At 39.5% G+C, this 12,765-nt stretch overlaps 1 protein-coding gene across 2 annotated transcripts in view; it reads left to right on the forward strand.

The window, feature by feature from the left end:
* The window catches only part of BTBD7 (BTB domain containing 7), a 111,349-nt gene extending 101,832 nt beyond the window's left edge, over positions 1 to 9,517 (forward strand). For both annotated transcript variants that reach the window (XM_075926680.1, XM_014578873.3), the window contains exons 9-11: positions 2,861 to 3,039; positions 4,524 to 4,955; positions 7,051 to 9,517. In XM_075926680.1, coding sequence (XP_075782795.1) covers positions 2,861 to 3,039; positions 4,524 to 4,955; positions 7,051 to 7,866 — 1,427 coding nt within the window. In that variant the 3' untranslated portion in view covers positions 7,867 to 9,517. The remainder of the gene's footprint in view (positions 1 to 2,860; positions 3,040 to 4,523; positions 4,956 to 7,050) is intronic.
* Positions 9,518 to 12,765: the final 3,248 nt, after the last annotated feature.

The following is a 12,765-nucleotide window of genomic DNA, read 5'->3' on the forward strand; positions in this document are numbered from 1 at the left end:
CTACAGACAAGACTCAGCAAAAGCAACCAAATGTCACATTATATAACACATTGTATTGTGTCGGTCAAACATTAATGAACTGCCAATGTGAAAAATTTCCACTAATTAAGTCATCCTTGACCAAAAATGTTCTGTTTCCACACCTAAAAAATTCAGCTCCAAGGACATGTGATGAGAACATATCAGCTACTCTTAAATGCCATCATAGCTGAGTTCTGGGTAATTCAAGGTTTAAAGCAGCAGTGAGGAACCTCTTTTCAGTCAGGAGCCAGTGACCCACAGAAAAATCAGTTGGGGGCCACACTAATAGGAAGTGCAAAAAATCTAAACCACAACAACTTTACTGATCTGGCCCCCAAGTGAGGAAAAAGAGACACTCACTTCACTCAGAGGCACCGGAACTGTACTCACACTCCAGCCCTGTTGGAGGGTGCTGAGATTTGAGGCTTCCCCCAGAAGTGGGATGAGCCAGCTTTTGCACTCCAGCCCCTGCTTATTTTAAATGATTTTTCTACAAGGACTCTTGAGTTTAGAATGTGTGGGAATTTTTGAGAGTAGTAGAATTCTAATTGTGAGGAAAAGGAGCAGTGGTAGAAAAGGAAGAGAGAATGGTAAGACTCAGATTACTGCATGGCTAGAGTGCAGGTGCTGGCTCACCCCGCTGCGGGAGGAAGTTCCCCACCACAGCTTACAGATGGTCACTGGCACTTTAACTCACACCTGAAAGCAAACAGCAAGCCAGTACAGCATTCTGAGCGCAGGGTTTTGTGTTGACAGTGGCTGTGGGTTTTATTTAATTTTCCACTAACAAGAAGAAAAAGGGGATGTTTTGTTAGGTTAATGAGCAGGGAAATCATTAGAGCTGTCGACTGAGGCAAATAGGTTTATATTATAGACATATATTACAAAAAGGTGTACACTCACAGCAGGAGCCATTCCTGGAGCACAGATGGCAGAAAGAGCAGCATTCTCCTGTCTGTACTGCAGGGGGTAGGATCCTCCTGTGATTCTCAGCTGATCATTTCCCCACAAGGACAGAGTGAATGTTTTGGGATAGCAGCATGACATGTTCCTGAGGCTTTGTGAACCTCTGCTGAGCTATGCCAGCAGTATTCAAATTAGGGTCAGCAAACTCTTGTCTGGGTGGTTTGGACCTATTTTTCTTTGCCTGAATCAGAAGTCATGCAATAACTGAACTTGGCCCAGGAACTTCTGAGTGAAACTATATTGGTCCTGTCATCTGCTTCTATAATAATTGCCTTTCAGACAACACTAAAATGTTTGACCTTAAAAGATTAAACGTGTTGACCAATTTTCCCTCTAATCTTTTTCATCAATGTGCAGAATAAATTTATGTGCACAGAAGCTTGTGTGATTGTACATCACCAATAGAAACAAAAAAGCCTAGCTGTGGGCGCACTGCTAATTAGATGGGCAGCATTTGAATCTCTCCCAAGCAGCAGCAGACGTGCACAGCTTACAGGGAACGCTGGTATTGATTTATGAAAACTTGCTCCAAACACTAGCCAGACTATTGTTAACAAACCTTTTGAAGGGAAGGTTAAGTCATGCTGCCCTGAAATCTTCCTTTCATATAGTGTTACCTTGTCCCCTGCGATGTGAGTGTTTGCCAGGATGAATCAGGGTAGAAAGGCTTGTTTAAGACTCTTGGAGATGTAGATCTGCTCACTTTTACTAAGTAAGTTCATATGCCAGCAATACAAAAGAAAACATTTTGAAAACATTAGCAGTCTGATACAGCACACACACTGGTGATCTTTATGAAACTAGAAGCAACTGATGTTTGATTGTAGTTATATGAAGTGGTGTTTGTTCCCTCTCAGAAATGCAGAAACCCCACTGCTCTTGCTGTCTAACCCATTTAATCTTTGTGGATCTTTAATCACAGACAGTAATATCTTGCTATTGGAGAGCTGGTGAAGTTCACGATCCCAGTGCCACATTTATGGAGGCTTGGATATAACTTTTCTAAAGATATGCACGTTACAAGGGACAGAAAATCCACAAAGAAATATCACTCACCAGACAGCAGCAAAATGTTACCATGATAGTTGTGCAATTGGATAACCAGATACCCAAAATTACATATGATTTCCTTTTATAAAGGTTTTTAATGATTTCAAGGCAACTACATAAAACTGTAATTTTCATAGGTTTATGTTGGCTTAAAACTCACATAATTTCTTTAAAATGTATTTTCTGAAGTTGTTGTTGGAGCTATGGTCTTGTGGTCCCAGAATTCCACCAAAAACCTAAATTGCGCCAAGAACATCCGCATATTGTTGGCCTATAGTATTGCAGAGGGACTGAACAATTGAGATTTAAGATATTCAGGCCCCCAAAACATAAAATTCCTACATTCTGTAAGGAGTTTACAAAGAAGAATATATTTGTGGTTCACTTCAGTAGAAGCAAGAAAAATGGCACACATCCTTGGCACTAGTGTGCTCTATACTTTACTTCATGAAGATGTTCTAAGGCAGTGTTTCTCAAACTGTGCTCTGTGGAGTCCCAGGGCTCCGTGAGGTTGACAACATGGAAACATCGGTAGGTACAACACGTACATCAGTGGACTGCTGGGGCTCCGCATAAATTTTTACACGTGTAAAGGGCTCTGTAGCCCAAAAAGTTTGAGAACCACTGTTCTAAGGCATTAAAGCAAAAACATGTAAGTCATATTATTCTTGGAGGGGTGCCAGTGGTCTTATATAAGATAGTCAGCCTAACATGAATTCTGCATGAAAAGCTAACATTAATCATAGCATTGAATTGCATGGTCCCATTAACAGTTTAAGAAAAAAATTGTCTTGTAACTTTTCACTGTTTCCTCCCCCCTCAGTTCCCCATCTCCTTGTTGTTAAAGAGATGGTCAAACGACTCCAGGAGCTCCGTCATACTGAGCAGGTGCAAAGAGCATATGCTCTTAATTGTGGAGAAGGAGCCACAGTCAGTTATGAGATTCAGATTCGAGTATTGCGAGAGTTTGGACTTCCTGATGGTGCTGCTGAGCTTTTGCAGGTATGGAAAACTGGATATGTATAATTCCTCCTCCAGGGTGATTTGGTGAAAATTAGGGATGTTAGAAATAAATAGGAGGGTGGGGGGGCTTAGTAAATGTGTAACCACAACAATTCTTAGTGGTTGCACAATTATTCTGTGTCCCCGGGGGTGGGGCTGGCAGCCAGTGCACTCTTGGCCCCATTCCCAGGAAGCCCCCTGCTACTACTATATCAGAGGCAGCAACACGAGGAGCAACAGCCGCAGTCTGTGGGGGACCCCAAGTTCCTATTGCACAGAGACTGCTCCAGCATCCCACAGAGCAGCCTCTGTCTGCTGCTGCCGCCCCACGCTGCTGCATTTCCTATCAATCTGAGTTTTAAATACAGAGCACGCAGTGGAAGGAGTTGTTGAGGTTAACTAGAACTGTTTAACTGATGAGCAATTGCTTATCAGTTAAACAGTTATCCAGCTAGCTGCTAACTTACCTAATGCAGGTCTTTTGAAAACTGAACATTTGACCAAAAGTGTAACAAATCAAGCAAAAAATCAACAAATCAAGCATTGTTCAGGTGTACACTTCAGAAAAATCTGCTTTTGTATTTCCACAATATGAAAGAGAGCTTATTTCCAGAGTCAACCAACAGTGGCATTAGTTGAAAGAGTGGAGGAGAGACAGAGAGGACGTTAATGCTTCTTTTTGGAAAAGATGTTTCACTGCTTGTGACTCGTTTGAATTCTGGTTTGTGTATTGGTTCAATGATTCTTGCACTGTTGTTTGTCATGTATGAAGAATAGGTATATTTGTGCAATACCTATATTCTTTTGGGAACAAGAGCATTCAAACCTGAGTAAGAGGATTCTGTCTGTGTGCACTATTGTTTGCTAATTGTAATCTGTTATTTTCCTTTTTGAAAAGCTTCCTTCTAGACCACTCATGCAAATAGTGAAAAATGAGCAATTTGAGAACAACTTGTTGGCTGCAAAATTGTTCATCTATATGACTCTGAATACGTAAGAATTAACAAATTTGTTCAAAAGTGAGTCATGAAGATGAAAAAAAGACTTAATATTTAGATAGTAAGTCTGTTCTTGCCCCCCGAAGAATGTACAGTGTGCCCGAATAGCACTTATAATGATTGGTAGGAAGGAAAGGGGACAGTTTTGATGAAGGCCTTCAGATGCTGCTGGATTGCAAATAATTATGGACATCTTAATCAGAGAGAGTAATTTCACCAGCTCTACTCCATAGTTAAGGTGATGCATGGCTCTCACCTCTGACTTTTTCCTCAAGGTGTCTCCCTTATGGCAATGCACTACTCTTTCATGATCAACTCTTTGTTGCCTTTTGAATTTTACAGTGTATTATTTAAAACGGTGGGACTAATTTATCATTGTACAACACCTAGATTACAAGTCCCAATCTTTGATCAGTTTTATAGGAAATCTGCCTCGAAACCCCTGCAACTCTCTAATCTTTTCCATTTCGTTGCTTTCCCTTGCAGAATCCTCACAAGTTCTTTCCTGATGAGCGGTTTGGGGATGAAAGCCCACTCTTAACTATGAGACAGTCTGGACGATGTCGAGTTAACAGCACTCCCACTGCAGAATCCATGTTTACAGAACTTGACTCTTTTGTGGCCTTCCATCCACCACTGCCCCCTCCTCCACCTCCATACCATCCGCCAGCTACTCCTATTCATAGCCAGTTCAAAATGGGCTGGAAACAAAGGGTGCCGAGTCAACATCCCTCACGGTCCTTTTCTTATCCATGTAACCATACACTGTTCCACTCCAGGACAGCTCCTAAAGTTGCTCCACCTGTCTACTTACCTGGTGTCAAAGCAGCAGCGCCACCTGATTGCACTAACACTACAGGACTGGGGAGACAAACTGTAGCTGCTGCAGCAGCAGTGATGGCAGCTGAAAAGAAAGCAGTAAGTGCATCTTTTCCCTCCCATCAAAGTAATTTGTTGAAAAGGAAAGTTTAAGATGGAATGTAATGAAATTACTGGGTTCAAATGAAGGTGCAAAAGCATCATTTATAGTTCAGTGGGGAGCATAAATGATCCTTCTCCCCTCTATACCGTCTGTAAAATACTTGAACCATCATGGTGGAAAGAGTCAAAACAGAAGGAGTAGAACTAGTGGAGTACACAAGGGAATAGGTGGGGATAGTTGTTACTCTTGCAATAAATATTCATTTTAGAAGTAATGTTGACAAGCCAGCAGAAGGCGGTTGAGAATGAGATACATGCATATACAGAAAATGTTCATGGGCTTAACATCAAAAGGTAAAGAAAAAACTGTATACAGGCAGTCCCCGGGTTACGTACAAGATAGGGACTGTAGGTTTGTTCTTAAGTTGAATTTGTATGTAAGTTGGAACTGGTACATATTGTAGGGGAAACTCTAGCCAAACATTTCTCCAGAGCTCAGTTTTATTCTCCCACACCTCACTTCCCTCAGTCCTTTATTCTCAAGCTGAGGTGTCTGCTGAGAAAAGCCGCTCCGCGTCTCCCTGGTCTGCTTGGGGGGGCGCTAGCTTCGTGTCTCCCTGGTCTGCTGGGGGGAAGCATCTAGTGCAGGATTGCCTCACCCCGTTTGTAAGTAGGGATCCAATGTAAGTCGGATCCATGTAACCCGGGGACTGCCTGTATATCTAAGTTACAAGGAAAACTGGTTTTCTTGAGTGAAGCTGACCTCATATGATTGGTTGTATGTCTGGATAGAAATGTAATTGCTACAAGCACATTTTAAAAATAAAAGTTTTTTTTTAATGTTGACATTACTTGATATCAGTTCTAGGACTCCTAAGCCTATTTCAAGGCTGCATGTGCATTGTTTCCAACACACTATGCTTCAGTTTCAGAAGACCTGCTTGTAGTCACTCAGATCTTCCCAAACAATTTATATTTACTTCAGTCTAAAATTTTGTATGCTTTTGCACCCAAAGATGACTTCTATTTCTCAGTTGGTAAAATTTAGTTCAGCTCTTTCTAAATTATCTGAGCTTGGTAAAAGTTGTTTTCATATTAAGAAAAATATTCAAGTGTTTTCTTCTGCTCTCGTTGCAAAATATTCCATTTTTAAGTTACTTCACACGTTATGTTCATATTCCTTGTACTAAGAAATGCCTTTGATATAATTTAGTGTTGGAAAGTTATGCTCAAAGCATCCATGCTTCTTAGCCACCAGATTACAGATTGATCCAGCACCCTCAGGAGCAAAGGAGGAAGTTTGTTGGACCAGGGGAAGTTGGCCCCTCTGCTGAGGGACTCCAGGCTATCACGGGGTCTGTCAGCAGATTGCCAGACTCCCTTGCACCCGGGCCGCTCTGGCTCCGCTGGCCTGAGCCGGAGCTCTCTAGTACTTGATGTTGCCAGACCAGAGGTTCAATCTGTGTTAACAAGCAGCTACGTAGTAGGAACTCCACAGGTTTGAATGAGTGAAACTGCTTTTAACAAGCTGATTTAAAGTAGCTATATGTATGCTTCTTAGTATTCTTTTAACTTTAAAGATGCATGCACCCCTTGAATGCCATGTATTGATTAAGAATTTAGCATAGGAATTGCCCTACTGGGTAAGAGTAGTATTCCATATAATCCAGTATTTGTCTCACTTCAGATGTTGTCATATCCATATAAATCCTTTATATAAAAAAACCCACCTTAAGGGAACTAGGTAACTTTTTGCATCCCTATTTTATTGCCAATTAGTTTGGATCACGTGAATATAGAAGATAAGCCTCTCCTGTAGGTGACTGAAAAATAAATTACTGAGTGGTATGAGCCTCTTCAGCCCTGTTTACTCTATTTTGATAGTTAAAAATATTAACTAATTTGGAGTAGCATGTGCTAATCAGTAAGTTTGAAACAGTTTTGACATTTCTGGCTAGGATTGTTAGATGTCTGAAGTGGCTAGTGGATAGCATCACCAACTACTACAGAAAGTGATGTTACAGATAAATTTAATTCAGATATAGAAGTAAAGCAAAATCCAAGTAGACTTAACGTTTTCTTTCTTTTCCAGGGTACTCAGCCCATGTTAAATGAGTTGATGCCAGATATTGCTATGGGTGTGTCAACGATGTCACTAAAGGATAGAAGATTGCCAGAGCTCACAGTTGACACAGAATTAAGCCAGCCAGTGACAGAGGTTGGAGCTGGACCACCCCAGCATATTTCATGTATTCAGACTAGGCACATACACAGTTCTCGAAAGAAACATGCAATAGAGCAAAAAATGGATACACGAGAAAATCAACAGGAGTATCCAGATTTTTATGACTTCTCTAACGCTGCTTGCAGACCTTCCACTCCAGCACCTACCAGACATACTCCTTCACCTTCCCAAGGCATGTACTTTGGTCCAGATTTGTATAGTCACAATAAGGCATCACCAAATGGCTTAAAGTCAGCCTATCTACCTAACCAGGTATCTCCTAAAAAGCAAGAAGATTCTAGGAGAGAATACGTTCTTTCCCAAGATGGGCATCAGCACAGACAAAAGAATGAGCCCATACACCTCGATGTCTTAGAACAACCTCCCCAGCGGTTGGACTTGGCATTGGTTGCCCAGGAAAATGCTGGTAATGGCCCAGTTCACATCAGGGGAAGAACAAAAATGGAAACTGACTTGACCTATGGGCTAACCTGCAACAGACCTTCACTTTCTACGTACAGTTGTGAGATACAAGAAGAACGATCCAGCAGGAGACTGGCAGATGAAGAACCTCTGGAACATGAAGCACAGAGAAATACAGATTTGGAAAGGGAAGATGCAGTAAGTAGAGGAAGGAGGTCTCCAAGCAAACCAGACTTTCTGTACAAAAAGTCTGCCCTCTGAAAGCCACCTCCCCTATTTCTCTGTGCCTGAGAGTCGTGAAACACCCCCATTTTTCACAACTTTTTGGCCTGACAGTTGTCAGACAAAATCATTAATGCCAGCAGAACACTCTATTTTGCTCACATTTTTTGTATATACATTGATTTATTAGAGACAGCATGCTATCAGTTTATTTTGAATGCTGCTTCTGGTTTTATTTTTGTGGTTTGAAGATATTAAGCCTTTAAGAAAATAGCTGGCACTTTTTTTAACAAATTGGTAGCCTTTTGCACCTGTACATTTATTTTACCTGTATTAGTTTTGTACTAATATGTTGAATTTTATTGTTACATTTAAAGGACTGTATTTTCATACTTCTGCATCTTACCTTTCACCTACCAATTCTCCATGTGCATTGGGTTGCACACTATCAAATGTATTTTCTTATGAGATAGTAACAATGTTTATTTTTGAATTATTATAGGAATTCCAAAGAACAGCACATCAAAATACTTTTTAGTAATGTCGTTTAGGTGAGAAATCTTCCTAGTTTATCACTACTGCAAATCCAGTTTAATACCATTCTGTTTAACAGGTCATTGCAGCTGGTCTCCCTTAATTTTGATTCAGGAAGACTACTTTAAAACATATGGCTGGGATTTTCAAAAGAACCTAAAGGATTTAGATTTGCAGGTCCCAATGAACTTCATTTGAAGATAGGTTGTTGTTGCATTAGGCTCATTTAAAAAAATCTTAGCCTACATTTTCTGGCTTATTTGTGATGTTGGAGAATTTCATGGGCAGCGAGAAGCACTTATTTTCAGACTCAAATGATGGATTTGCCCATATGTGAAGAAAATGTAATACTGCAAATTGATGATAATACTGCTGTGCTGGTCAGGATACCCTGGAATTGGGCTGCTCAGAGTTCAGAGGATTCATGCCAAAACCCTAAAGCTCTAGGGAGATCAGGCTGAGTATCTGTTGTTGTCTAAATTATAACACTGTCAAGTGAGAGGATTGCCTCTCTCGTGGAGGTGCTAAGGTGACTGCTTATTGCCTTGTTTTGTCCTGCTATGTGAAAAACAAAGGGCTTTAGTCTACATGGTGTCATTCAGTGTTCCTTAACATTTTAAAGGTCTCTGATTTTTATCATTTTAGCCATTACCTCTTGTTAACAAAATCATGAGTACCGCCTGCATTAGCTTCATTGGTTACATATGGCTTAGCACTTTTTTAAATTACACCACCAGCCCCTTGAACAGAAAAAAAAAAATGGGAGGAGGGAGAGGTGTCTTTCAATAGTATGAATACAAAGTAGAGAGAAGACACAGATAGTTTGACCCTTGCCATTGTGCTGAGATTACACACAAAGGGTTTAGTGATAGTAATGCAAAAGTCAACACTTACTTCCCATTCTGAGTGTTGTGAAAACTCTCGTATATGATACAACAGTGTAAGTGTTGGTAAATGCCTTTTTTGGCAATGGTCACTATAATGAAAGATCTTCCAGCAGATGAAGATTTTAGTCAGTGTCAGCTAAAGACTATTTTAACCTTAAAAATGCTTAGTGCTATTTAAATGTAAATCTTTCCATTTTCTTTATAAGGCATTTTTCATGTAAAAGGCATCTCTTCTTGCTTGTCTTGCACCTTCCCCCCCCCCCCTCCCCCCATTAAAAACAATCTCCTAACCCTCTCATTAATGTATACGAGGCTTAGGGAGCCATAAGACCTTATTGTGCAATTATATACTGAATTTTCAAAATTAAAGCATTGTTTGAATAAACTCTAGCATGAGTTTGTGATCTAGTAAATTATAATCTCCTGTAGCCTTCCACATCGTGTAAAATTCCTTTAATGTACAGCCATGTTAGTCTAATCATATTGGGTGGTGAAGATTGACTGAATCACAGTTGGTCTTTTTCATCTTTGGGTGCTTGGTTTGGACTCTAGCTTGGGCCACAAGTATAAAATGCATACGGTGATTCCCATTTTCCAATGTGTACATTGTTTTAATGGAATCGTGTCAGTGTGGAAGTTGTCCTCCCCTCAGAAAACTTTAGGGTGGGTTAACACTGGTGTGTCAGGCTAGAGACTGAGGTACGTTGCCCTTACTCTGATGTCTGTCACATTTTTGAACACTAATTACTTACCTGTATGTACTGCACCTCCCCCACTTTGTGCTCATGAGCACTAACATGGATGTATCCCTCTCTCAAAAACAAATTAGAAAACTAAATGACTACTTGCATCAAAGCCTGTGTTCAAATGTTAGTAGCTTGATCCCTTTATAAATCCTAGCTTCCAACATAAGACTTACTATTCTAGATAATTTACTTCGCATACAACTGGATAAATCTTAAGGTAAATCTTGTTTTAGCTATTGATGTCATTCAGTGTGGCACTCGGTTAAATTGTTGCTAAAATGTCTTAGAAATAGTATGAGTAGTTTGCTGCTAGCATCTCACACCACTGAGCAGTACTTAAGGAAAAACCATCACCAAAAAGTGAGAAGTCCTTGACAGACTAGGCCATGACAATCAGGCCACCTAGACAATCTGTACTTCAGGGGGGTGGGTAATTGTCATATTTTGTTGGTGTTTTTCTTTTCTTTTAATGTATTTAATCTACATTCTGAATTGTTGGTAAAGTGTAATAATTGAAGCCTAAAGTCGCATGAAACAGCAGCATAGCAATTATCCTCTAAGCCCAAGTGTGCTTAATATTTTTGTGTATATTGAACATATGTCATCTCCCCAGCCCTAACCAGTTTAGAAATCTCATCAGTTAGTGAGATTTTGCTGGTGAGGAGAATGGGGGGGAGGGGGGTGGAAGAGTTAGAAGAGGCGAGTTGGCGGAACCTCCAAGAAACAATGGAGCTTCACTTGCAGATGTATAGGAGTGTTGTCTAGTTTCTTGTATTTCCTGTGTCATCACTGAATCGTCCTTAAGAAGAAAGCTCTTACTTAACTTGTGATGCTGACAATGTTTTTATTCTAGTCTTTAAGTTTAGGCTAAATAGACCACATTATGCCCTGATTTGAGTTAATACAACCCTTTCTAGTGAATGGAGTTGCTGCTGCTATTCATCCCAAGGTAAAATTTGGCCCCCGGCTTGTATAACTAGACATGTGACACATGATAGAACTCATGCATCATACTTCTAGAAATATTATGCTGAATCTAATCTTCATTCCTGTCACCCCAAAAAAAGCAGGTGTACAGAGGTAGCTATTTAATACACAAGATATCTGTTACCACACCCTATGCTATATTCAATCTCCTCTGTTTGACTGCAGCAGAAGCCTCTTATTTACATGAAAGATTTTCAGTTAGAGTGGAAATTCGAAAATCTCCCTGCTTTCTGCTTTTGAGTCAGAAAACTGCTTACCTATTGAACATTAAAAGATGCATCAGATGTTTACTTCAGACCATAAGACTACTTCCTGGTCTTGGTTTATTTAATGTTAATTTACTTGAAAATATCAGTACAAAATCTTACTCAAAAAACAAAACAGATCTTCCCTTGCTCCCCACCTTACTTGCTAATGTATGGATGAATTAACAATTTCTGAAAAAGATGCTTCCTTTGACTTGTTTTGCAGTCTCTTAAAATTGCAGTTTTTTATTACTGCTTTATCATTGGCAATTTCTTCAATTTTTTCCCCTCTAAGGTTTTAATTTCTTTAAAGGACTGAACATTTAAGACCATGGCCCTTTCTATTGATATTTTGTTCTTGGTTTTATGTTATTTGAGGAAAAAATTGTCATGATATAGAAGCACCATTATTTCTGCTACTCTTAATGACCCTTCTGTCTGTGCTAGAGGTGGTGCTAAGCTCTGCTGAATGGTAGGAGCACCTGAAAAAAAATTAATCATATTTGGGGTTTGTATCTCTACTTCAGGAAGGTGGCCTTGCCTTCTGCAATGTTACATTTTGTTTGTTGTCTTTGTGCTGTTACTGGTAGTCAAGTGCCTTCAATGCTAAAGGCTCAGAAAATTTTCTTAAACTGACTTCATGTCCTATGCAAGTGTTTTTTCTACAACCTGCATAACCAGTACTTTGTAAAATTTGTTTACGCTTCAAATTGTACATAGTGTTTTTTTTAAAAAATAGTATTTTATTTAGGTACCTCCAAACTTGAATTCTAGTCGTGTGATGCATTGTAAAACAATACATTTCTCTTGAGTACCATTACAGTTGTAAAAAGGTTTTCACTGGTTCTATTTTTCTACTGTTGCTGAGAAGCATGTAACATGACTTGATCCTACATATAGTTGGCATTTCAAATAAATGGCTTGTATATAAAGTGCTTGTGTAGTCTTTTCAGTTTAGCCTCCTAAGACACTGGTGTTCGATATCCATCTGCATGTTCTTGATACATATCCCTGTTGACATATTGGAGGAATAGAGCATATCTTAATTACTATAACCATAGCTGTCTGAATTAGTCCTATAAAATATTGAAAATCATTACCCTGTAACAAAGGGTCTTAGAGGAAGAAAGTAGATGATAGCTGCTTTCTCTTAAAACAGAATATTTTTCTTAGACATTGCCTTGAACTTTAAGGTTATGATTCACACTAAGGGTAGTGATTTTGCTCATTAAGTAGTATTTTAGAAGTTCATTTGGTGAGTGAACTCTCCTATATAGGGCCAAATTGCTCTTACTTTATTTAGATGACTAGTCCTAATGAAGGCATGTTAGTAAGGTAACAGGATTTGGCCTTTGACCTAAAAAACATTTTAATCCTAAAGAGAACAGAACAATTGGAGAGGCATTCCCCAAACACACATTCATTTTATAGAGAATTTGCAATTACCTAAATCATTTAAGACATACAAACTTAATGTATCAAATTTACAGCATGGGCTTATCTAGACTATGCAGAACAGTCAACAAAGGATATGCAAAT

Source organism: Pelodiscus sinensis, chromosome 4, assembly GCF_049634645.1.
Source record: "Pelodiscus sinensis isolate JC-2024 chromosome 4, ASM4963464v1, whole genome shotgun sequence".
NCBI classification, from domain to species: domain Eukaryota; kingdom Metazoa; phylum Chordata; order Testudines; family Trionychidae; genus Pelodiscus; species Pelodiscus sinensis.